The following is a 26,350-nucleotide window of genomic DNA, read 5'->3' on the forward strand; positions in this document are numbered from 1 at the left end:
GTGAATATTTTCCCCATTCTGTGGGCTGTCTTTTCATTTTGTTTACGGTGTCCTTTGCTGTGCAAAAGCTTTTGAGTTTAATTATATCTCATTTGTTTATATTTCCATTACTCTAGGAAACAGCTCAAAAAAGATATGGCTGCAATTTATGTCGAAGAGTGTTCTGCCTATGTTTTCCTCTACAAGTTTTAATGTATCCAGTCTTACATTTAAGTCTTTAATCCATTTTGAGTCTTTTTTGTGTGTATGGTGTTAAAGAATATTCTAATTCCTTTTTTTTTTATATGTAGCTATCCAGTTTTCCCAGCACTATTTCTTGAAGAGTCTGTCCTTCCTCCATCGTATAGTCTTGCCTCCTTTGTTGTAGATTAATTTGACCATAGGTGTGTGGATTTATTTCTGGGCTTTCTATCCTGTTCTATTGATCTATATTTCTGGTTTTGTGCACCAGTATCATACTATTTTGATGACTGTGGCTTTGTAGTATAGTCTGAAGTCAGGGAGCCTAATTCCTCCAGCTCTGTTTTGTTTTGTTTGTTTGTTTTTTTAGAGCAGTTTTAGGTTCACAGCAAAATTGAGGGAAAGGTACAGAGATTTCCTATATACCCCCTGCCCCTCCTCCACAAGATCCAACATTATCAACATCCCTCATCAGAGCAGTACATTTGTTACACCTTATGAACCAATATCGACACATTATAATCACCCGAAGTCCATAGTTTAACTTAGGGTTCACTCTTGGTGTGTAAATTCTATGGGTTTGGACAAATGTATAATGGCATGTATCCATTATTATGGTAATACATACAAAGTATTTTCACTACCTTAAAAATCCTCTATGCTCTGCCTATTCATCCTCCCATCCCTCAACTCCTGGCAACCACTGATCTTTTCATTGTATCCATAGTTTTGCCTTTTTCCCAATGTCCTATAGTTGTAATCCTACAGTATATAGCCTTTTCAGATTGATTTCTTTCACTTAGTAACACACATTTAAGATTCCTCCATGTCTTTTCATGGCTTGATAGCTCATTTCTTCTTAGTGCTAAATAATATTCCATTGTCTGGATGCACCACAGTTTATTTATTCATTCACCTACCAAAAAAACATCTTGGTTGCTTCCAAGTTTTCGCAATTACAAATAAAGTCACGATAAACATCCATGTGCAAGTTCATTTGTGAACATAAGTTTTCAACTATTCTGGATAAGTTCCAAGGAGCACAAACGCTGGATCATATGGCAAGAGTATATTTAGTTTTGTAAGAAATAGCCAGACTCTCTTCCAAAGTGGCTGTACCTTTTCCAGCAATGAATGAGAGTTCCTGTTGCTTCACATCCTTGTCAACATTTGGTGTCATCAGTGTTCTGGATTTTGGCCGTTGTAATAGGTGTGTAGTGGTATCTCATTTTAATTTTTATTTCACTGATGACATATGATGTGGAGCATCTTTTCATATGCTTATTTTCCATCCATATATCTTCTTTGGTGAGGTGTCTGTTAAGGTTTTTGGCCCATTTTTTAATTGGGTTGTTTTTTATTGTTGAGGTTTAAGAGTTCTTTGTATACTTTGGACAGCAGATCTTTATAAGATATGTCTTTTGAAAATACTTTTTCCAATCTGTCTCTTCTTTTCTGTTGCAGAGCAGACATTTTTAATTTTAATAAAGTCCATCTTATCAATTATTTCTTTCATGGATCATGCCTTTACTGTTGTATCTAAAAAGTCATCGCCATACCCAAGGTTATCTAGGTTTTCTCCTATACTATCTTCTAGGAGTTTTATAGTCTGGCTTTTTACATTTAGGCCTGTGATCCATTTTGAGTTAATTTTTGTGTAGAGTGTAAGGTCTATGTCTGGATTCATTTTTTGCATGTAGACCTCCAGTTGTTCTAGCAAAGACTATCTATCTTTACTCCATTGTATTGCCTTTGCTCCTTGGTCAAAGATCAGTAGTCTGTGTTTATTTGGGTCTATTTCTGGGTTCTATTTTGTTCCACTGATCTGTCCATCTGTTCTTTCACCAATGCCACACTGCCTTAATTACTATAGCTTTATAGCAAGTCTTGAAGTCAGGTAGAGTCAGCCCCCCAAATTTGTTCTTCTTCAATCTTCTGTTGGCTTTCTGGGTCTTTTGCCAGAATCAGTGTTTTGATATCCACAAACTAACTTTCTGGGAATTTTGATTGGGACTGCATTAAATCAAGTTGGGAGAAACAGACGTGTTGAGTCTTCCTATCCATGAACATAGAATCTCTCCCCATTTATTTAGTTCTTCTTTGGTTTCGTCATCAGAATTTTGTAGTTTTTGTCATATAGATCCTACACAGATTATTTTAGATTTATACCTAAGTATTCCATTTTGGGGGATCTTAATGTAAATGGTATTTTTTTTAAAATTTCAAATTTCATTTGTTTACTGCTAGTATACAGGAAAGTGAGTGTATCCTGTAACCTTGCTATAATCACTTATTAGTTCCAGGAGGTTTTTTTGGTCAATCTTTTTCAGATTTTCTACATAATATTTACCACTTTTTAGTCAAAAACAATGCGGCCATCTTTGGTCAAATCAAAAAATGATTTATGGTTATTTCTCTAAACACTAGGTAAAAACTGATTTTTTCAGCTTTATCAAGGTATAATTGACAAATAAAATTGTATATATTTAAGATTTATAATTTGATATTTTGATATATGTATACATTGTGAAATGATTACCACAATCAAGCTAATTAACACATCCATCACTTAACATAGTTATCATTTTCTTTCCCTCCCTCTTTTTCTTCCTTCCTTCCTCCCTTCCTTTCTCTTTCTTTCAAGATGTCTAAGATCTACCCTCTTAGCAAATTTCAAGTGTATAATATAGTACTGCTCCAGAAGTTACTCATCTTGCATAACTGAAATTTTGCATCCTTTGATAAACATCTCCGTTTTCCCCTTCTCCCAGTTCCTGGCAAGCACCATTCTAGTCTCTGCTTCTATGAGTTTGGCCAGTTTAGATTTCCCATATTAGTGAGATCATGAAGTATTTGTCTTTCTGTGTCTGGCTTTTTTCACTTGGCATAGTGTTCTCCAGGTTCATCCCAGTTGTTGCAAATGGTAGTATTTCCTTCTTTTCTTAAGGCTGAAAAATATCCCATTGTTTCTTTCTATCTATTTATCTATCTGTCTATCTCATTTTCTTTATTTGCTCATCCACTGACAGACATTTAGGTTGTTTTCGTATCTTGGCAACTGTGAATGATGCTGCAGTGAACATGGGAATGCAGGTATCTCTTCAAGATAGTGAATTCGTTTCCTTTGGATATATATCCAGAAGTGGGATTGCTGGATCATATGGCAGTTCTATTTTTAATTTTTCTAGGAGCCTCCATACTGCTTTCTATAATGACTATACGAATTATATGAATTTACATTCCCACCAACAGTGTACAAGCATTCCCTTTTCTCCACATCCTTGCCAATACTTGTCATCTCTTGTCTTTTTAACAAGATCCATCCTAACAGGTGTGAGGTGATATTTCATTGTGCTTTTGATTTGCATTTCCCTGATGACTAGTGATGTTTTGCACATTTTCATATAGCTGTAGGCCATTTGTATGTCTTCTTTTGAGACATGTCTATTCAGGTCCTCTATCCATTATTTATTTTTTTAATTATTTATACAATTCTTAAAGACTTCTTTCCATTCACAGTTATTACAAAATATTTGCTACTTCCCTAAACACTAGGTAAAAGCTGAATTTTTAAAAATCAAAAACCCTTTGCTAAAAAATCTTCAAGACATAAAACTGGTTAAAAGATTTTTGGGTGCATTATGTGTGTGCTTTGACTGGTATGAAGGTTATTCCCTGATTTACAGCAATTTCTCTAACAAAGGGATATTAGTTGATCATTTTCATCATATTATTAATATAGTAGCTGCCCAGTTAGGTTAAAAATTTCAAGAGCTAGATACTGATGCTTAATTGTTTACATTTTTAAGCCTATTTTGAATAAATGAGATCCCAGTGGGGAAAGTACACAGAAGATGCAAATTAAAAATTCAGTTAATTCAGAGGAACAATGCAACACAGATTTGTACAACACCGCTGTCCTGGATGATGGTGATATTTATTGAAATAGAGAACAATGAGGTAAAAACAAGTTTGGAAGGTGAAACCAATAATTGTTTTTGAACATAAGTTTGAAATGCATATTAATCCTCTAAGCAGAGACAAAAAGCAGGCAGTTGGATATAAGAATAAGGAGCTCAGGAGAGATTGGGGCTCAAGATATAAATTTGGAGGATCATCATCACATAGAATATATTTAAAGTCATGATGCTAAATGAGTTCCTCAAGGGAGTGAGTGTGGACTATACAGGGAAGAGGATCTAGGACTGATTTCTGGGGCATTCGAAATTGAAAGGTTAAGAAGAGGAAGAGAATTACGAAAGGAAGACTAAGAAGAAACAGCCAGAAATGTAGGTGGAAAGTCAGGAGAGTGTATTTTCCCAGAAGCCAAGTTTTAAGAAAGTGTCTCAAGAAAGAGAAGGTGACTGACTGGATCAAATGTTCCTGAGAGTTTAAGTTAACTGAAGACTCAGAATTGGCCATTATATTTGTCATTGTGGTGGTCATTGGTAACCTTAATCAGAATGGAGTGGGTTTAAGAGATAATGGGGGAAGAGGAAGTGGAAACTGGAAGTGTAGACAGCTCTTTCAAAGAGTTTTGCTGGAAACAGAACAAGAGACATAGAGTGGCACTAAAAGATTCAAGACCAAGATAAATTTTATTTTATTTTGTTTATGATAAAAGATAGTAAAGTATGTTTGCAGATTAATGGAAACGAAGCAGCTGAAGTGGGAAACTGTATAATACAGGAAGGAGAGGAAATAATCTCAGTAATGGAACACTCAAGTAAGCAAGAAGTTTTGGAGTCCAGTGCACACATGGAAGAGTTGTCCTTAGAAGTACGGGCAGTTCATCCATCCTAACAGAGGGAACATGGAGTACAGGCTCAGATGAAGGTAGATTGGCAGATTTGACGGTGGGAGGATGAAAAAGTTTCTTCTGATTGTTTTTGTTTTCTAATTGAAACAAACAGCACGTTCACCATGCTCTTCGGCCAGTATAAATATTGTTCTCTGTGTGAGAGGATCAGGGAAGGGATGCCCAAGATTTAAGGATAGAGGAAAACAGATGAAAAAGGTGCTGTGAAAATAGGAGATTCAAATGATTAGGGAAATGTAGTGCATTGTTGGGCAGTACTGAGGGCCCACATGATATCTGTGGCCATAAATATGAAGGAGGACCAAACAGCATGCTTCCATGATTTTCTTTTATCATGCTCAGCTGCTCAGGTGCAAGAATGAGTAGGTAGTAGCTGGGTTTAATCAGAATTAAAGGTTCTCTAGGCCAATAAGACTGAAAGCAGAAAAGGACATGGTAGTTGATGGTGTTCAAGGGTGTGAAAATGTTGGACCATGGAATCTATGCGTAAAAAATGAGGAAATGAGGGGGGACATAAGGACTGGGAAAGAGGCTACAGCAGAATATCTCTGAGAAATTCTCCCTCTACAAAATAACAGAGCAATCCCCATTTCAGCAAAAAGCAAGGGAGGTTACATCTGACAGGCATTCTTCTAGAAAAAAAAAATCTCACTTTTCCTTTATAATTTCGATCCTCTGGTATAGTGCTGCTCCCTTTCTATTTATGCCTAAAGACATTAGTAGCAATTTTTAAAATATCAAATTAGGTCACATCATAATGGCTCTCTGTGACAAACAGAAATTGGCTCAGATTATGTTTATTACAGTCAAGTTATGAGTTTAACTTCTGTTAACATATGGAGAAATTTTAGATATTAGAAGGAAAAATTCCTTTAAAATGATAATGCTAGGTTGTCCTTCAGTAAAAATGTAAAGTAGGAATAAAGCAATTGTAATTGTATTACTGTATCTATGATATACTCCTATTAATTTCTAACTTAAATTTGGTAGAGACCCATGTCTAGATTGAAGGATATTCCTTTTTTTTTAATTATTTTTTTGAAGACAGAGAAGTTATCAAGAAAACTTCTAATCAAGTAATATCATATAGTATTTATTGACCATCATATAGTATCTATAGCACTGTGGTGGTATACACATAAGTGAAATCTTAGTCCAAGGAAATTCATATCGTGAGATTTCAAGATTAAGTCTTATTTACAGTGACAACACAAGGTTCTTCTTTTTTTAAATTCTATGCTATTTGAAATCATATTTTAAGAGCAAAGAGAGGAGCCGTCTAGACAGGTGAGATCTCTTATTTTAGACTGGCCTAAATAAGACTGTAATTTGCCTTTGAAACTGACCAATAATAAAAGCATTCTAACAGTTTAGAAAGGTGATTTAGCCAGTTTTGGTATATCAATTCATGTAAACTGCAACAGAAGCAGCAAAACCAACACTGCTCAGATTAGTACTTTCAGGTGCTAATTACAAATAATTCTCTTGTACTCACTAAAGTAGTATCTCTGCTAGGAAACATTTGTTCAGATTAGTTCTGTGTAACTTTAATCAAGAAAACAACATTAGAAAAATATATAATTCGGACCTCACTAACTCAGCTAGATGTCTGGCCAATAGTCTCCCTTAGTGACATTTTAGTTTTTAACTATTCCACTGGTCCTTGCAACCTGAAAAAACCTAACAGATTCTTTAGACTTTACCCTATAATTCATCATTTTCATAGACAACACAAGTTTTATACTATGCCTACTTCATTCTTGAATTTTACATTTTAATTCCTCTCAGTTTGTTCAATAAAAAGGCAGTAATAAATAGAATTTTTTTTAAAAAGAAGAGGTAAATAGGGGTGGGATTCTATGAAAACTGGCATAACTGATAATGAATGTCAATTACCTGAACTCAAAAAGATAACTTGGTTGAATACAAAATTTTTTTTTAAACATCTTTATTGAAGTATAATTGCCTTACAATGGTGTGTTAGCTTCTGCTTTATAACAAAGTGTATCAGTTATACATATACAATATGTTCCCATTTCTCTTCCCTCTTGAATACAAAATTTTAAATCACATCATTTTCTCCTCAAAATTCTGTAGGTGTTGCTCTGTTACTTTCTTTAATTTGGAGTCTAAATGATAGATACTAAATTTAGATGACTCAGAGTATTGTAATATTTGCTCCCTAGCAGGTAATTTGTTAAAGTGCTCTATGTTTATATCTTATTTTGTTTTTCATGCATGGAGACTAATATGATAGTTAATAATTATTTTAAATCACAAACTTTGCCAGGATGAGTCCAGATGTGTGTCATTTCTTATTTATTTTGCCTGAGAGATCATGAACCTTTTCAATTCATATACCTAGAACTTTTTTCCCCCCAGCACTGGGAATTTTTTTCAATTTTGTTTTGATTATTATTTCTGTTCTAACTGCTGTGGTTTATTTTTCAGAAATAATCAATAATTGTTATTGAATTTCCATTCTCTTTACATTATGGCTTCATTTTCATTATTTTAGTTCCTTTTCCTTTTTCTTTTGAATTCTGGGAGAATTTTTTTAGCTTGTTCTCCATCAAACTGATCTGATTTTCCACAGTATCGATTTTAGTTTTTACTGGTCCCATTGTGGATTTTAGAGTCTCACAATTAATGTTCTCTCACCCACCTTCCTTTTCATCTCATCCTGTTGCTTTTTCATTTTTCTATTCTCAACTTGCAACATTGTACTCTGTTTCTTGGAGGCCATTCATTCTAATGAATCTGAGAATTCTGAATAGTTTTCTAAAATTTTTTGGTTTCCTAGTGTAAATAATCTTTATTACCATGCTCTTCTTGTGAGTTTCTAAGATGATATTCCATTTCCTTTGTTATTCAAATATTTTCAAGGGTTGCATATAGTTGGGTTTTATTCTATTTACTCAGCTCAGAACAAAAAAAGATTTATCTAAGACTAGTATTTTCCAACAGATAGGATATGTAGATTGATCTGGGGGTCACTCTTTTACTTCAGTGCTGCTCTAGTGCTAGAACTATGGATGAATAATAATTTATATGTACAATTTTAGCTCAATTTAGTAGTATTTTGCAAGCTTTCCAGGTAATGAGCACTTGCCCTGTTGAGAAGGCATTTTGCCCCACTCATAGGTTGGTTCTCTATCACTCTGAAGTAATGGAGTACATGAAAAAGAAACTATAAATCTCAGAGTACACTACTGCTTATTAGTAGAAACCTACAATGCTCTGTTTGTGTATATTACATTTCTTAGGATGTAATGCACTTCTGTTAGACCTTTTCCTACTTCCCTCTTGCCTAGTTGTTTCTGGGTTTTACAGACACCAATTAGGCAACACTTTGGCTGCCTCCCAGATGTACGCCCCTGGAATAAAGAAGTCTTTCCAGGCACTTTATCCCTGAATCAGAAACAAGAAAAGAGCTTCAGTACTATCATCTCAGATTTTAGACCAGCAGATATGGAGGGCCATCAGTTACATATCTGGAAACAATTTCGCTAGCCCTGGCTTTCATGGGACTATCCTCTCAGATTCTGAAACCAGGTTGACTGTAAATTCTAAATTTTTTACATTATTGTGAATTTCATCCTTTCTATTTTGTTTTAAAGATTTTTTGATGTGGACCACTTTTAAAGTCTTTATTGAATTTGTTACAATATTGCTTCTGTTTTATGTTTTGGTTTTTTGGCCCTGAGGCATGTGGGATCTTAGCTCCCGGACCAGGGATTGAACCCGCACCCCCTGCATTGGAAGGTGAAATCTCAACCACTGGACCACCAGGGAAGTCTCTCATCCTTTCTATGTAAACACATATTTCTATCATCCTCACTTTTCAGATGAAGAAACTAGGTCACAGAGCAGATAAGTGGCTTGTCCAAGGAAGCAGTCAGAGGCAGGACTAGGCTGCCAACCCAGGAGATTTTACTCCAGAGCCTGTGCACTTAATCATTGAACTCTCTATCCTTTCTGAACACTATACTTAGTTAAAAAATAAGTTTCATCCTATAATGACCACAGTCGTCTCAAATCATGGTTCTTGTCTCTGTTGACAGGTATATATGTAACAATTAGAATAATAGTAGATAACATTTATTAACTACTTGATATGTGCCAGGCATTGGGTTATACAATTAATATACATTATCACATTTAATCCTCACAACTCTATGTGATAGATACTATCATTATTCCCATTTAACAAATTAAAAACAATAGCAATAATAACATTAGGCCTTAGAGATGGTAATAAATTTACCCAGAATCAGATCTGGTAGATGGAAAGGCTGGGATTCAAATTCGATCTGACTTCTAAACCCAACTGCTCACCTTTTATGCTATAAAGCCTCTATTTAACAGGTATAATATGTTGCATATAATTCTACAATAAATTGATAGTATATTTTGCTAAAAATCTCATATGTTAAGAATTATCATTTTATATATTCAACTATAAATTAATACCTTCTGAAACAAAAATTTTCCTTCATCATATACAAATGGTTGCAGATTGGCCAGAGATTTCTGAATGTGCCTGTGGTAGGGGATTTAAATTCAATAAATTTTCCTATATTCATTTTGGTAGATCTCTGTGCACTGCATGAAGGGGCTTTCTTACCCTCTGACTTCCTGTAGGGTTTAACCAAGGAGGAGTACTGGCAGGAAATCAGACAGAGGAAGGGGCAGGAAATCAGGGGTATTTGTTTTGTTCCCTCAATCCCTGAGGGTCCTTGCATGCCAGATGAGCACCGAAGGTCACTGCTTGGGCCTCACAGTGGTAACTTGCCCCTGTTACTAGCCCACAAGTTTTGTGCTATATCTTGTGACTTCTCTACACCCTGTCCACCCTTGTAAATCATTCCTTCACTAAATTCACTCAAATTACCGAAATTAAGTGTTCCATCTCTCTTCTCTGCAAAGACCTGGGCTGATACAGAAATGATCTGTTCTGGCATAGAACAAATACCTTAATATTTTAGAAGAGGATATTTTCCCATACTATATGCATTCTTAATGTTCATATGTCTTTTTAGAAATAGCAAAGATGTGTAAGTGTAATTACAAAGAAAAGTATGGGTAATGTTACAGCAAACACACTTTCCTTGGACTCCTAATGTTGACTTTTCAAATTGGATGTAATAAATCATTCATGACTCAGTTAACATACAATTTTAATGCAAGATGAGTAGAATGAACAAGCAAACCCATGATTACTGCGCATAGAAAACTATTTTGCTCACTTCAGCCATGTCAATTCCATCCTAACTGGGATGTTTTAGGCACTTAAAGATTTATGTTTGCCTCAAGTATTTATGAGCCCAAACTAAATGTGCCTAATACCACTGGGTTTTATAAACAGTCAAAGATAGCTAGTCACTTATATTTATGACATATGTGGTGAAATATTTACACAGCATCTCCTGGACAGGAAACTGTGTGGTTGAAGCACCTCAAGTGATCACTGGCATTATTTTTCTATTCATAGAAAAATGTATTAGCAGGAATATAGAGAAATAAGCACTCTAAGTATTGGAGAGAATGTAAATTTACTGACTTAAAGTTTAAGATACTCTTTTAAAGACTTTGTATAGCAATTCTGCCTCTAATAATTTATCCTAAGAAAATAATCACAGACGTGTGTAAAATTTTATTTATCCATTTGTTCACTAAGACAATCAATATAAACACCCATATAAAAAGGAATATGCAGTCATTAAAAATGATGTTATGGAAGAATGTATAATGGCATGGAAAAATATTTACAAAATATTCTAGGTGGAAAAAACAGGTATTAAAATGATATGTAAGCTACTTCCAGTGCCAGCCATGATGGAGAAAGCTGACTGCAGTCTATCATTTCCACTGATTACAACTAAAACTCACAACAGAATACAAAAAACCACCACCTAAGGACTTTGAAAAGTACACATACCAGGTGTATTGGGAATTAAAGTGAAAACTTGAATTAAGGATCCATAATGGGTGAGATTCATGAATTTTTATTTTCCTTTTTTCCCTAGAATTGACTTGAGGGCAAGCTGAATTCTGGAACTGTGCAGCAAGTACAGACAGCAAAAACTCCAGGAGAAACACCTTCTTCTCGGCCAGAGGTCTGGGAAAAAGACTCCTGTGTACTGGAGATTTTGAGGGAGATCCCTTTTTTTTCACCTTTCATTTCTCTCCCAGCCATGCTCTGAGGCCAGGCCCAGTCACACAGCTGCACAGGCAACAGCACATGTATCTTAAACCCCAAGAAAAACCAGAGGAACTGGGAAAAGGCCTTCTTACAGAGGATTTTTTCTCTTGCTGCTTCTCTGTGAAGGACGCTCCAATTGTGTAGGACTGCATGGCAGCATAGGAGGCTCAGATTCTGAGAGGACTCCATCTTTCTGGCCAGAGAAACCAAGAAAAAGAGTGTCTGAGGGCTGGAGAGTATGGGAGAAATCATGGAGAGAAGAGAGCTGAAAAGAAGCAACTCCTAAGTCTATGTTATGAACTGACATAAGTCTTGGACCTGCCCAGAACAAACCTAAAGAAGCATAGCAGAGGCATCAAGACCTGAACTACCATAGAAAACATTACCGTAGTTCTAGACTAACCCTTGAGTGGTGTAAGCTCCAGTAAGATCCAAAAAGCTTTGCAAAGTCTTTGAAAATTCAGCTGACATCAGAACCACTATGAGACAGAATATGAAGTTAGAACCTAACCCGACTGATTGCCTCTTAAACAATCAAACAGAAAAGCAAGTCAACGTTTTCCAAAGGGCTTTAACAAGACCCAGAGTCTCACAACATAATATTCCAAATGTTCAGGGTACATTCAAAAATAACTTGACATACAAAGAGCCAGAAATCTGATCAATATTCAAGGAAAAAGACAATTAACAAATGCCACTTCCAAGATGACCCAGACGTTGGAATTATCAGGCAAGGACTTTAGGACAGCTCTTCCAACGATCCTCCATAAGGTAAAAGGTGAACATTGTTTAAAAGAATAAAAGATAGAAATGCTTAGTTGGGAAGTAGAAGCTATGAAGAAAATGGAAATTTTAGAACTGAAAAAGACAAAAGCTGAAATTTAAAAACTCATTGTATGCACTTAATAGCAGAATGCAGATAACAAAGGAAAGAGTCAGTGAATTTGGCGACAAATCAATAGAAATTATACAACCTAAAGAACAGAGAGGAAAAAAAAGACTGAAAAAAAAGAACCCCCACGTCCTCAGAAACCTGTGTGACAATAATCAAAAGGTCTGATATTCATATCAATGGAGTCCCAGAAGAAGAGATAAAGGAGATAGATGGGTGCAGAAAGAATATCTGAAGAAACAATGACTGAAAACTTCTCAAATTGAGTGAAAGATATCAGATTGCAGATTCAAGAGGTTCAGCAAATCCCTAATAGCATAAACTCACAAAAACAGGGCCAGACACATCATAATCAAACTGTTGAAAACTAAAGATAAAGGGAAAAAACTTAAAGCAAGCCAGAGGAAAACAACACATTACATTCAAGGGAGCAATGGTTTGGATGATTGCAGATTTCTCATCAGAAATCACAGAGGCCAGATGACAGTGGCACAACATCTTTCAAGTGATAAAAGAACTATTAACAAGAATTTTATACCCAGTGAAAATATCTTTCAGGACTGAAGGCAAAACAGAAGAAGTCTTTGATTAAGGAAAACAAAAGGAATTTGTTGCCAGTAGATCCGTTCTTAAAGAAATGCTAAAAAAAAGTTCTCAGGCTTATAGGAAATGATATCAGAGGGAAATATAGACACAAGGACTGAACGAAGAACAATAAAAATGGTAAATATCTGGGTAAATATAATAGACTATTTTACTCTACTAAATTATTTAAAATATTTGATTTGATGGCAAAACTTATAATATTGTCTATGGAGTTCTCAAGTTATTTGGATGTACTTAATATGACAATTATCACATAAAGTGGGGAGGGTAAAGTGATAAGGTTTGTATGTTTTAATTGAAGTGGTAAACTATTCACTCTAGATTGTGTAAAGTGAGGTGTGTATATGATAATCCCAGAACAGCAACTAAAATTATAATACAAAGAGATAATCCAAATAGCCAATAGTTAAATTAAAATGAATACTAAAAAATACTCACATAATCCAGAAGAAGGCAGGAAATGGGGAATGAGGGAACAAAAAAAAGGGTAAGAAAAAGAAAACAAATAATAAATGGTAGACCTAAATCCAACCATTTCAATAATTAAATTAAATGTAAATGGTATCTACTGAAGTATAGAGATTATCAAATAAATTTAAAATTAAGACTCAGTATGTTGTCAAAAAACAATCCACTTTAAATATATCACTATAGATAAGATAAAAGTAAAAGGATGAAAAAAATATACAATCAAAAGAAAGCTGGAAAAGTTACGTTAATAGCAAGCAAAGCAGACTTTGGAACAAGGAAAATTATCAAGGAAAAAGAAGAATATTTATAATCATAAAACAAACAATTCATCAAGCTATATAGCATTGTTAAATGTGTATGTACTTAACAATGTATATGCCCCAAAATATGGGAAGTAAAACTGATAAAACTGAAACAAGAAATAGACAAACCCACAATTACACTTTTACACAATCACACCATTACAGAGAGACTTCAATGCTCCTCTCTGTTAATGAGAGAGCAGGCAGACAGAAAATCAGCAAGATATAGGAGACCTGATCAATGTTATCCACTAACTTAATGTAATTGACATTTAAGGAACACTCTACCTAACAAGAGAAGAATACATTTTTTTTCAAGTGTACATGAAATATTCAACATGATAGTCCATATTTTAGGCCATAAAAACAAACTTAACAAATTTAAAAGAATTGAAATCATGCAGAAAATGATCTCTGATCATAATGGAATTTAAACTAGAAACAAATGACAGAAAGATATCTCAGATATAGCCAAAAATGTGTAAATTAAACCCCACATGTTTAAATAACCATTGTAAAATAGAAAGACTCTCGTGGGGGCAAGGAATATACGGGAAATCTCTCTACATTTCCCTCAATTTTGCTGTGAACCTAAAACTGCTCCAAAAAAAAAAGACTTGATAATTTTTTTAAATAGAAAGACTCAAAGAAATTTAAAAAATATTTTGAAGTGAATGACAATGAAAATAAAATGTATTAAAACTTGTGAGATGCAACTAAAGCAGTACTTAGTATTAAATGTTTTAAAAGGGAAGAAGGACTCAATTTAATAAATAAACAATCTGCTTCCACGGATTTATTAGTTAAGAAACTAATAAAGAAGAACCAATTTAACCCAAAACAAAAGGGAGAAAGTAATAAACTTTAAAAACAGAAATCAATGAAATTGAAAACAGAAAAACAATAGGAAAAAATTAGTAAAACCAAAAGCTGATCTTTGAAAAACATAAATAAAATTGAGACGTCCTTAGCCACAATGATGAAGAAAAAAGAGATAAGACACAGATTCCCAATACCAGGAATGAAATGTGGTTATCACCACAGACCCTAAAGACAATAAGAGAAAGATAAGGAAAGAATGTTGATATTAGATGAAATGGATCAACTTTTTGAAAGATATAAACTACCAAATCTCTGTGAAAAGAATGAAATAAGCTGAATACTCCTATATCTTGCAATCAACCAAAATGAATTTTCAACAAAGAAAACTCCTGGCCCAGTGGTTTTCACTTATAGATTCTGTCACAAATTTCAGGAAGAAGCAAAACCAATTCTGCTCCATCTCTTCCAGAACACTGAGGAGGAATAAGGCTAGCATTACACTAATACCAAAGTCAGGCAAAGAAGAAAAATAAAAAACTACACACAAATATTCCTCATTAACAGAGAGGTAAAATCAACAAAATATTAGCAAATCAAATTAAGCAATATATAAAAAGGACAATATACCACAATCAAGTGCATTCACCCCAGGAATGTAACACTGACTTAATATTCAAAAATCAATCAATGTAATTCACCATATTAAGAGGGAAAAAAAGCCATATGAACATATCAATAGATGCAGTTAAAATCATTTGACAAAATTCAACATCCATTTATGATATTTTTTAAAAAAGCTTCTCAGTAAACAAGAAACAGAAGGAAATGTACTCAAACTGATAAAGGGTATATGCAAAAAAAGTCTATAGTTACTATTATACTTACTTGTAAAAGACTGTTTCCTCCTAAAAAAGAAATGACAAGAATATCCACTCTCACCACTTATGTTCAGTATCATATTAGAAGTCTTAATCAATGCAATAACACATGAAAAAGAAATAAAAGCCATGACAATTAGAAAGGAAGAAAACTGTCTCTATTAGCGGATGATATGATTGTCTATATAAAAAAAGAAAATTCCATGAAATCCACAACAAAGCTCCTAGAATGAATAAGTGAATTAGCAAAATCATAGGATATAAGGTCAATATGCAAAAATCAAATGTATTTAATATTTAACAAAAAGTAAAATTTAACAAAACAATACTATTTGTTTCACTGAAGAAGACATACACATGGCAAGTAAGACATGAAAAGATGTTCAAGATTATTAGCCATTTGAGAAATGCAAGTTATAACCCCAATGAGATAGCACTACACACCAATCAGAAATTAATTGGATGTCATCAAAATGATAAACTTCTGCTCTGCAAAAGACACTACAGATCATCCTCAATTTACCACGGTGTCACATCCTCATAAACTCATGGTAAGGTGAAAATATTGCCTAAGTCAAAAATGCACTGAACACATAACCTACTGAACATCATAGCTTAGCCTAGCCTGCCTTAAACGTGCTCAAAATACTTACATTAGCCTACAGTTGGGCAAAATCATCTAACCCAAAGCCTATTTTATAATAAAGTGTTGAATGTCTCATGTAATTTACTGAATACTCTACTGAAAGTGAAAAACAGAATGTAAGTGTATTGGTTGTTTACCCTCCTGATCGCATGGCTGACTGGGAGCTGGGGCTCACTGCCCTGCCCAGCATTGCAAGAGCATATCGTGCCACATATCACTAACCCAGGAAGAGATCAAAATTCAAAACTGGAAGTACAGTTTCTACTGAATGTGTATCAGTTTCATACTATAAAAAAGTCGAAAAATCATAAAGTCGAACCATTGTAAATTGGGGCCTGTCTATACCAACAAAATGTAAAGATACCCCCAGACAGGGAGAAAATGTTTGCAAATCACGTATTTGACAAAGAACTTCTATTCAGCATACACAAAAATTCTCAAAGCTTAACAATAAGAAAACAACCCTTTTTTTTTAATGGGCAAAGGATTTGAACAGGCACTTCGTAAAGAAGATATATGTATGATAAGAATGAGATGTGACAGGGTGAGAGAGTGTCATGGACATATATACACTACCAAATGTAAAATAGATAGCTAGTGGGAAGCAGCCACATAGCACAGGGAGATCAGCTAGGTGCTTTGTGACCACCTAGAGGGGTGGGATAGGGAGGGTGGGAGGGAGGGAGACGCAAGAGGGAAGAGATATGGGAACATATGTATATGTATAACTGATTCACTTTGTTATAAAGCAGAAACTAACACACCATTGTAAAGCAATTATACTTCAATAAAGATGTTTAAAAAAAAAAAGGAATGTATAAGAAAAGAGGCTTAATACCGTTAGTCATGAGGGAAATGCAGATTAAAACCACAATGAGATACCACTGCACAACTATTAGAATAGCTAAAGTAGAAGAAAAATTGACAATGCCACACACTGACAGGACGCGGAGCAACTGCAACTCTCATACATTGCTGATGGCAGTGCAACACGGCACAACCACTCTGGAAAACAGTTTGGCAGTTTCTTATCAAGCTAAACATATATTTGCCATATAACCAAGCGATCCCACTCCCAGTAAAAATAAAAACTCATGTTCATACAAAAACTTGTATGCAAATGTTTATAGCAGCTTTCCTCATAATCACCCCAAACTAGGAAAAACTCAAATGCACTTCAATTTATGAGTGAATCAACAAAGCGATACATCAATACCATAAAATACTACTCAGCGTTAAAATGGAACAAATTATGGATACACACAGCAGCAGAGAGGAATCTGAAATGCATTATGCTAAACGAAAAGCGCCAGGCTCAAAGGCTATATCCTGTATGCTTTACGTATTTTTCTAGAAAAGGCAAAACTACAAGGATAGAAAACAAACCTGTGATTGTTAAGATTCAGGGGAGGGTTTGACTATAAGGGGACAGCACAAGGGAATATTTTAATATTTTTAGGTGATTGTGGCGGTGGCTACTATGCATCCGTCAAAACTCAGAACTGCACACCAAAAAGAGTGAATTATGGTGTATATTAATTTTAAAAACAAATTTATACAAACCATATGTATGTATTGAATTTTTGTTTTAAAGAAAAGTACATATATGGCTCAAACGGCAAATGTCAAAATACTAACATTGGTATCTCCTTTAATTTAAATATAATTTAAAAATAATTTTTATAAATAATATGATTTTTCTGAAACCTGAATATATAAATGTGCACACACATATATACACATACATGCATATAATGTATACATGCATATATATGCAGTCTGACTTTCCCTCTATGTGTGTTTCTGAGTGTTCATGAAGTTCTGAAGTAAATACCATCTTGAAGCACTACAATGCTAAGATGCACTGGAAATTAGGGATACTTAAGATGGAATACATATGCTTCCCTACGGTTTCCGGTATTATACAAATTTTCTGGAATTTTATGTACTGCTTTTGAAATTAAAATTTTTAGTTATAATACAGCCTGACAGTTCTAAATATGTCAGTCTGAAAGGGCTAGACCATTGTCTCACTGACTTTTTAGAATTCCATGCTTCTAAAGCACTGTCATGAACACATGCCATTTGCTCAAGATTCAAAATGACAGTATTCTTATCACTTGGTGAATTCAAGCAATTTCTCTGGTGATTCCCAATTAGCCTGTCTTGATCCAGCCTATCAAAGCAACATTGCATACCTTGCTGCCCTCCACGATGGATCTGATCCAGGGGTCTCTCACATGCAGAGAGGTCTGTACTCACTGTCCTCTGGCAGGACTACCCTGCAGGTGAGACAGGGGCCCTTTAACTGTCTAGCCACAGGCTGCTAGACGCAAAAGAAAGCTATGTTGTTATGGAATCCTAAGCAGTAAGATTTTTCCAAGCGTGCTTGGATCACAGGAACATCTGATTCAATATGGAAAATTGTACTATTGTTCACACTTCCACAGAAACATATGACATTTCAGGGGAACACAGAGAAACAAATGAAAGCCTCAAGAGCAGCTACCAATTTTGTTAAATGTTATACCAGACATGGGGGATGGCAGAGATGGGAAAAGAAGTGACCTCAACATGGTCAGATGACTCTGTAATTTCAATAACATTTGCAACTAAGAAAGGGAATTAGAGATTATATCATCAACTATTTCCCCGACTCTGACAAAACCAGGCCCCTATTTTATGTTTGATCCAAAAGAAACACTTTCAAAGAGGGGGAAGAGGACTCTGTGTAAAGTATTATACTCAAAATTCTTCTCCCAGGTTAGGAAAAAGCATTATTTAATCCTTAAAGTTTACGTGCATTTTAGGGTCAAGTCTGATTGTACTGAAAAAAAATTTGCAGTTTCACCCTCTTTGTATAATATCCAACAACAAAAAAAAGAAAAAACCAAACCAAAACAAACCAATCTAATTTTGTTCAGGCTACTCAATGAACTACTGGCCTTCACATGGCACTCTGCAGTTTTGACTGGCAAAGCTAAGTATCATAGTTACATAATAGTATATAGAATCTCTTCTCAAGATATTTTATTTCCTATTTAAAATTAAGCCATGGACTTAATGGAGTCAAGAATATTTTATTATAAGTATATAAGTAAATATAAGACAAACTCAAACGCATCACTTAGTATACTTATGCAGTTTTTTCTCCCTTTTAAACATTTTTAAAGGTCAAAAATTCTTAGTGTGTCTAAAAGCAAAAAATGTATCCTCCAGGTGTACTTGACCATTTCCTGCTCTTTGAACACCCCAAGCTTTTCAACATCCCAGCCCTTATTTATCCTGCTCACTCTGTGGTTTTCTCAAATTCTTTTGCAAAACGGATTTAGATAACAAAAATAAGTACCCAGATTGTATTACCTTAAACCTCTGCAAAAATGCCTTCACCCAGTCAAAACAGAAGACCATGCCTTTGGCTTTCATAAAATCATAATATAAAAAAAATCAACGATAAGAATATTTCTATAGATAATCTGCTAGAAAACAATCAAAGGCATTATCTGCTATGCTACCCGATGTCATTTATATGACTAGTTGAGTGATAAATAACCTTGCAAAGTCAGTGCCTGGTAAGAATTGTATTTTTCCTGATAAATTGTTATGCTTCCTTTATTCCAACAGTAGAGACAATGCAATCAAATGTGTATTCTTTTTCACCTGATTTCCCTGAAGATTAGCCAAACTTGTTTCTCAATTGCAACAAATAGCTTACCCTTGGTGCCAAATACATACTTTTCTCTTTCTTTTATTTTACAGTTGTAATTTTTTTACAACATGTTTTTAACGATGTCACAGTAAAAGTGACATAATTAAATATATTTTGAAATATGTTTAAATATGTTTTAAATATAGTTGGCAGAATTAATATATGAAGGCTGTGTCCTACAAGCTATTCCATGTTAAATTACAAAACAAAAACAGCATGACCTAGAGCAGCATTTTTCAAACTAAAATGTGAAAAAGAATCACCTAGTGATCTTATCAACAGGTAGATTCTTATTCAGAAGGTCTGGGGTGGAGCTGGAGGGTCCACATTTCTACCAGGCTCCCAGATAAGATCACTGCTGGTCCTCACACCACACTTTGAGGAGGTGGGGCCTCACCAGTGTTCAGCCTGTGCATGAATGGAAAGTCAGTATAGGAGAAATAATGAATATAATGGAGCCCTAAGACATGATAACTATCCAAATGGCGAGTACCACAAACTAGAGCAAATGGGATCATCACATTTCTATTTCAACGTTTAAAAATCAGAGTGTCTTAAATCCAAAATCAATATTAATTTTTTATAACAAATGTCCAGTTCATGTTTTTCAAAGAAGTTGATTCTTATTCACGTATTAGACATTCTACCATATAGAGCTGAATAAAATTCTGGTTGATGTATTTAAAAAAAAAAAAAAATCCGTAGTGTTTTGAATGTTTTTAGGAGGAAACGGGACAAGAAAACAATACTCATTGAACATCTGGAAAGTTCCATTTATTCAAATGTTTCCTAACACCCAATGTATTCCAGCACTACTTTGAGGCCTCAACATCCAGTTTCTTTCTTTTAATTTATGTATGTTGGTTTGACTGATTCCTCATTTCTATTATTTTGGGGGACAATTATTATATAACTTGGGAAACTATTTGATTAGTGAATAAGTGAATGAATCTGCATCATTTGAAGAAAATCCACCAGCTGTGATATTGGTTAAGAAAATATTTGAACATTAGTCAGTTTAATTTTTTTTTCTTTCCAACTTATTTCCAGTTAAGAGTATTCCTCCCAGCATGGCATGTTTCGCAATGATAATTTCTAAAATACTTCACAGTAAAGAAAAGGCCTAGTTTTTCCAAAGTTATTCCATTTTTATAGATTCTCATATTGCCTGTTGTCACATGTATGTCTCCTCAGCATAGTTTCTGGTTAAAACTAAAATTAACCAGTTATCTAATACACATAAAGAACTAGCTGAGTCACCACATCAGTACAACAACATTTAAGGTTTTTTTTCTAGGTCACAGGATTTAGAGCCAAGTGTACTAGTCTTCTATTGCTGCTGCAACAAATTAGCATAAATTTAGTGATTTAAACACAAATTTATTATTTTATAGTTTTGGAGGTCAGAAGTCCAAAATGGGTCTCACTGGGCTAAAATCAAGGTGTCAGCAGAGCTGTGTTCCTTCTGGAGGCTCTAGGGATAATTTATTTCCTTGCCCTTTCCAGCTTGTAGACACCTCCCACATTCCTTGGCTCCTGGTCCCTTCCTCCATCTTCAAAGCCAGCAATGTTGCACCTCTCTGGGACTTTCTTCCACGGTCACATCTTCCTCCAACTGACTCTTCTCCCCTGCCTCCCTCCACTTTTAAGAAACCTTGGGGTAACATGGATAATCTGAGCAAATCTCCCTATTTGAAAGTCAGTTGATTAGCAACTTTAATTACTTTGCCAGGTAACCTAACATACTCACAGGTTCCAGGGATTAGGATGTAGACATGCTTTGGGGGCCTATTATTCTGCCTATCATGCGGAGACAGTATTCCATTTCCATTTACTAGCTTGAATTTTCCTGAAGCACTTTTTAGTTCTTTTACAGTTCTTCGATTCTAGGAAAAGAAGCTCTTGGGGAATAACAATAAGAGTATAAGATTACTGATAACAGGATAAGATTACTGAACATTACTAATGTTCAAGTATCTTCTTAACCAGTATCACAGCTGATGAATTTTCTTCAAATGATGCAGATTCATTCACTTATGCAATAACTTTCATTTCACTTTTTGCCATGAGCTCTGATTCTATTGGGATGACTCTCATACTCAAAGTAAGGTATGGATATAGCTGGAACGGCCCCTGCCACATAACCACATGCTCCTGGATATGTGTCGCCTGAGATTCCTGAGCTACATTCTGGTACACTGATGCCACGGATCATGGAATCAGACTGTGGCCACCAGGATAAATGTCCTGACTCTCTGTGATCCAAGTTGGCTAGAACAAGGGCCTTCTCACTGAAGTTTTGAGAGGCTAAACCCTCTTCCAAAATTGCTCTAATGAGCTTAGAATCATTAAAAATGTCCAGACCACTAAGTAATAAAGTTTATTCAGTTTTCTTTAACACAGAAAAATGAAAAGTTAAATGGGTAAATTATAGTAGCCTAATCTTTTCATGCCAATAGTAGGGACTCACAGGCTGGTTGTTTTAACAGCTGTACAATGTTTAGGCTCCAAAGACTCTAAATCTCTAATAACAAAAAGAATAACACTTTGCATGACTGTTTCTTTGAATATACTCTAGACATATTTTCTCACAGGACCCCTCAATTAAAGATTTATTATATTTTAATCAGAAGCCACAGAGATAAAAAGTTTGAATAATTGGCTGAAGGCCCTATACAAACTGAATTTAAATATGAAGCAAAGTAAAAGTTTCAAATTTGAATTTATGGCCTGAATTCTGAGAGACAAAATTATATTTGTCATGATTATTATTTAAAATAGGCAGGTCCAACCACCAAATGCTAAAATATAAAGTGTATGACAGTTTAAGCAGAGTCAGATTGGCTCTACTGCAGTTTCACGTCACTCAAAGGTTATGAGAGGTACATTGTTTCTTGTGAGTCTTGTATTATAACACACAGTAAGCAATGCCAATGTGAGTTGTCATTTCTCCCATGGGTTAACAATACCTTCAATTTCTACCGCTCTCACCTGCTAATCTCCTCCCCTGCGCCCCCAAAACTATATCTAATGCAAAGGTGCTTCTGAGAACTGTTCATAGTTCCTATGGTTCTGGTAGGGTTTCCATCCGTATTTCAGCTCAGTGCTGTTCCTTGACAACACTCAAATGGGCCAGCTCAAAGTGAGATCAGGAGAAATGGGATAAGGTAGTGATCCAAGAGAAATTTTGTTCACATAGCCAGTAAAAGAATTCTGAAAATCTATGCACATATTTTTTAAATAACATCTAAATATTTTTAACATAAGTTTGAACAGTTGAAAAGGGGACATGATTTCTAACACTCTGATACATATTTATCAGAACTTCAGGGCTGCAGGTTTCAGTCTCCGGAAGTCTGCTACATAACATAAAAGGTAGAGCCAATCCTCAATGACGAGCCAATCAACCCAAGAAGACTTTCTGTCAAGATAAGTCTGACTTTGTTTTTCAATCAAATATGAAAATAGTTCTAGTGACAACTGTCTATCTTCTGAATCCTAAAAGGAACAGATAAATATAGCACAGAGCCTTGTCACGTGCTCGTCCCTTGGATGAACAGGGCAGAAGAAAGGAGAACTGGCAGGCAACACCCATGTTCAGAGAAGATCAGTTTCAAGAAAGAGCTGGAAGTTGAGGAACTGAAAATTGAAACCCCTGAAACACTCTATGTCCTGGTCAGTCTTGGTGCTCAGTTTGGAAAGTGCTGGGGAAAAGGACTTAAATTCCTCTCTGAAAGTATCTAACATGATACAAATTTAAAATGGTATTTCTATACAAAAACCTGCTGACTGCATATCTTTGAAGCATCCTAAGCCTTTGGAAGTATCTTAAAACAGGTGTCAAGTTCTCTTCATCAAAATGAAGGGTCAACAATTAGAGATTACAATCTTGCTTGTGTAGCCAACCTTGTGTATAACCTTGGACAGGCAGTTCTGGCGATCCAGGAATTGGTTCTACTTTTTCTCTAGTCCTCAGAACTCCTCGCTTTTGTTTTAATTCTCTGTCCATACTTGACCATCTTTTAGTGTATGTTTGAGCCAGTCTTTCACCCTGAAGTTCCTAGGTTCCACCCCATGTCCTTATTGGATTTTATGCTCATGTGATATTTCTCCAGCCCTTTTAGTGCCAGAAGTGGATAAACTGTTAAAAAAAAAAAAAAAAAAAACCAAAACCCTCCAACTGCCAAGGCCATCATTGTGCCAACAGAGGAACTGCTTATGCAAACTATTGTGAACTTTTACATAGGAAGATGGGGAAAGTATAAAGTCCCACTGTGAATGCGTTTTGAAAAGCTCTCTCTTCTAATGCTTCTGGGGTTGGGGGGGGAAGGTTGGAAGTAAATTACTGACAATGGGCAAAAACAGATGCAAAGAAGACAACTTTATTAGGCGATTTTTCTTCTTTATGAGGAGCTTTCTCTCCTTTGTTAGGAGGGCAGTCCTTTCAGAGGAAGCGCCAAGTAATTCGACAATACCCAGTTTCCTTCAGCTGCTGCGACTTGATCCCACGGTGGGTGTTCTGGAAAGCACCTTGGGGGCGAATGGGGCTGAGGCCGCTCATGATCAAGGTCGTCTGATCCAGTTGCTAAGTTGAGAATCTTCCCGTGTCACCTCTTAGAAGCAGGTGTGTGTTCCCCTCCAAAGAACCCACCACCTGGCTGCGCCCCACCTCCACTCGTGCCCCAGCTACCAGGTAACGTTGGGTGCTTCAGAAGGTGCTGCTGCGGGGGCAGCCTGGCCTTTAGACGCAGTCACTGGGGAGGAGGCGAGGACCGGGGTGGATGCTGGAGCACGCGCGCAGGTGCCGGCGCAGCCACAAACACACACGGGCTCGGGGTGAGGGGAGGACGGGGGAGGGGGAGGGGGGCGGCCTTACCAGATCAATGAAAGTCAGGAATTTCCAGCTCCCTCCGTAGGTCTGGTGCGAGGGCATTTCGATGGCCTTGTAGTTGCACAGGATAGAGCAGTAGGACAGCAGGATGGCCACCCGCAGCACCTGGCAAGGGACAAGCGCCATGTTCGCGAAAGGCCTGGACGGGCTCGGCGACCAGGAGGGCGGGCGGCACAGGGCTCGGGCGGGCGCTGTGGGAACTCCGGCCGCGGGCGGGGCGGGAGGGCGGGGGCCGGGGCGGGACGTGTCCCGCGGGACCGGCGCGAGCGCGAGCGCGCGGGCGACCTCGCGGGCGGGGCGGGGCGGGGTGTGCGGGCACCGGCGGCTGCCGGGTGGGCGGCGTGGCGTCAGCTCTTTCGTCATCTCCGTCATTCTGCTCCTGCCTTTGCGGGCCCCGGAGACCCGGCCCGGGGCAGCCCCTCAGAGCCCCGGGAGCGGGTGGGCGGCCTCCGAGGGCGACTGGGGCTCGGGGAGCGCGCGCCGAGCTCCGGGGACCGCCGCCAGCGGTAGCGGCCAGGCGGAGAGGGAGCGCGGCCCAGGGTGAGCGGGCGCGGGGCCGGACGTGGGGGCCGGGCAACCCGCCCGGAAGGAGCGGACCCCAGTGTGGGCAAACGGTCCAGCTCGGGGACTTGCTGGCCAAGTGGCACCGGTGGAGGCGCGCACGTGGGGGGGGGGGTGCAAACCCGTGAAACGGGGCCCCCCGAGTGACTTGCTTTATTTTGGACCCAACTGGAATTTTAGTGGTAGACTACTGTTAACCACTATGAAATCCCCTTATTATTCTATTCCAGTGGGTAGGCTGCCCTGCACTTTCCACAGGGGGTTTATAAATATCCTATCAATATATAACAAGGTAGACTGTGAACTGTGGACCAGGGGTTTATAAATAAAACGTTGTAAAGAAAGGAGTGTCAGATAAGTTTCTGCTGCAAGATTACATTCAGTTCAGGAGCAGATCATCCTGAGTCTGGATGTAAAACCCGTTTGTGTAATTTAATACTAATCTTTTGAGGGTTAAACTGGTTTTGCCCTTTTCCTTATTTATTTTTTTCCTACACTCCAATGCCAGGGCTTAATGGAAGGAAAATAAATATAAACTGTATCCCCTCCGCCTTCCAGTAAATGTTGTCACACTGAAGTTGCTTCATTCTGTGGGCCGCGTCACATTTCAGCTAACCAGATGCAGGGTCAGATTATGAAAAGACAACATAGGTATTTCCTGTGGATCCATTTAAAACAGGTGTCCTCTGAAAATAGTCTCTGAGTCACAGAATGTGGAGTGAGGGGGCAGGGAAAGCAGAGTGCAGAGTGTTAAGAGGTAAAGTAGCAACTCATGAACGTTTTCCTGAATTTTTCCAACCAATCCCTTAACCAAAATAAAGAAACCCAGTAGATATTTTCTAATCGGCCTCATAATTATGCCAATAGAAGTTAATGTCCTCCAAATCAAGATAATTCCAAGAAGGTTCTGCCAGCATAAAACTGTTCATTATTGATGATTTCTAGTTTTATCTTCATGTAAAAGTTGGGTGCATTTTTAAAAATTGTGTGTCCATGCTACAGGTTCATAAGATTGCAAAATTAAAAAGTAGATCTACTGAAGATCTAAGCCCTTAATAGAGTTTTGAGTTCGTGTGATATCCTTAAAATTTGATATACCTTCCTACCTTACAATTTAGAAAATCATAAATAAGACTCCCTATCCCATCCTTGAAAAATATAATAATATTTGTATAAAGCCATTTAAAATTTTATTCTGTACTCAATTTCTTTTTAAGTAACTATAGCATTCAAAAAGTGTTTTGAACCTATTCTAATGGTTTGCTTTTGTCATTTGCTAACCATAATAAGATAATGAGTTTTGGGGGCTTTTTAAAAAAAAAAATGAAACATTTGCATAAACATTGACTCAAATATTTTATGAGAATG

The 26,350-nt window shown here is 36.6% G+C and overlaps 1 protein-coding gene and 1 long non-coding RNA gene across 9 annotated transcripts in view; both read right to left on the reverse strand.

Annotated features, from left to right (window-relative positions):
• Positions 1–24,913, reverse strand: part of AIG1 (androgen induced 1) — a 230,541-nt gene extending 205,628 nt beyond the window's left edge. For 7 of the 8 annotated variants that reach the window (XR_014267306.1, XM_082474922.1, XM_082474923.1 and 4 more), the window contains exon 1: positions 24,407–24,808. Coding sequence is in view for 7 of the 8 variants with exons in the window: in XM_082474922.1 (XP_082331048.1) it covers positions 24,407–24,793 (387 nt within the window). In the remaining variant the exon portion in view is untranslated. Of the gene's footprint in view, positions 1–23,896; positions 24,285–24,406 lie in introns of those variants that run through there. The other variant, XM_082474927.1, reaches the window with a different exon arrangement.
• LOC309667029 overlaps positions 1–26,350 on the reverse strand; it is a 416,481-nt gene that overhangs the window by 362,851 nt on the left and 27,280 nt on the right. The gene's annotated exons all lie outside the window — the stretch shown is intronic.

Source organism: Balaenoptera physalus (assembly GCF_965194825.1).
Source record: "Balaenoptera physalus genome assembly, chromosome: 9".
Lineage (NCBI taxonomy): Eukaryota > Metazoa > Chordata > Mammalia > Artiodactyla > Balaenopteridae > Balaenoptera > Balaenoptera physalus.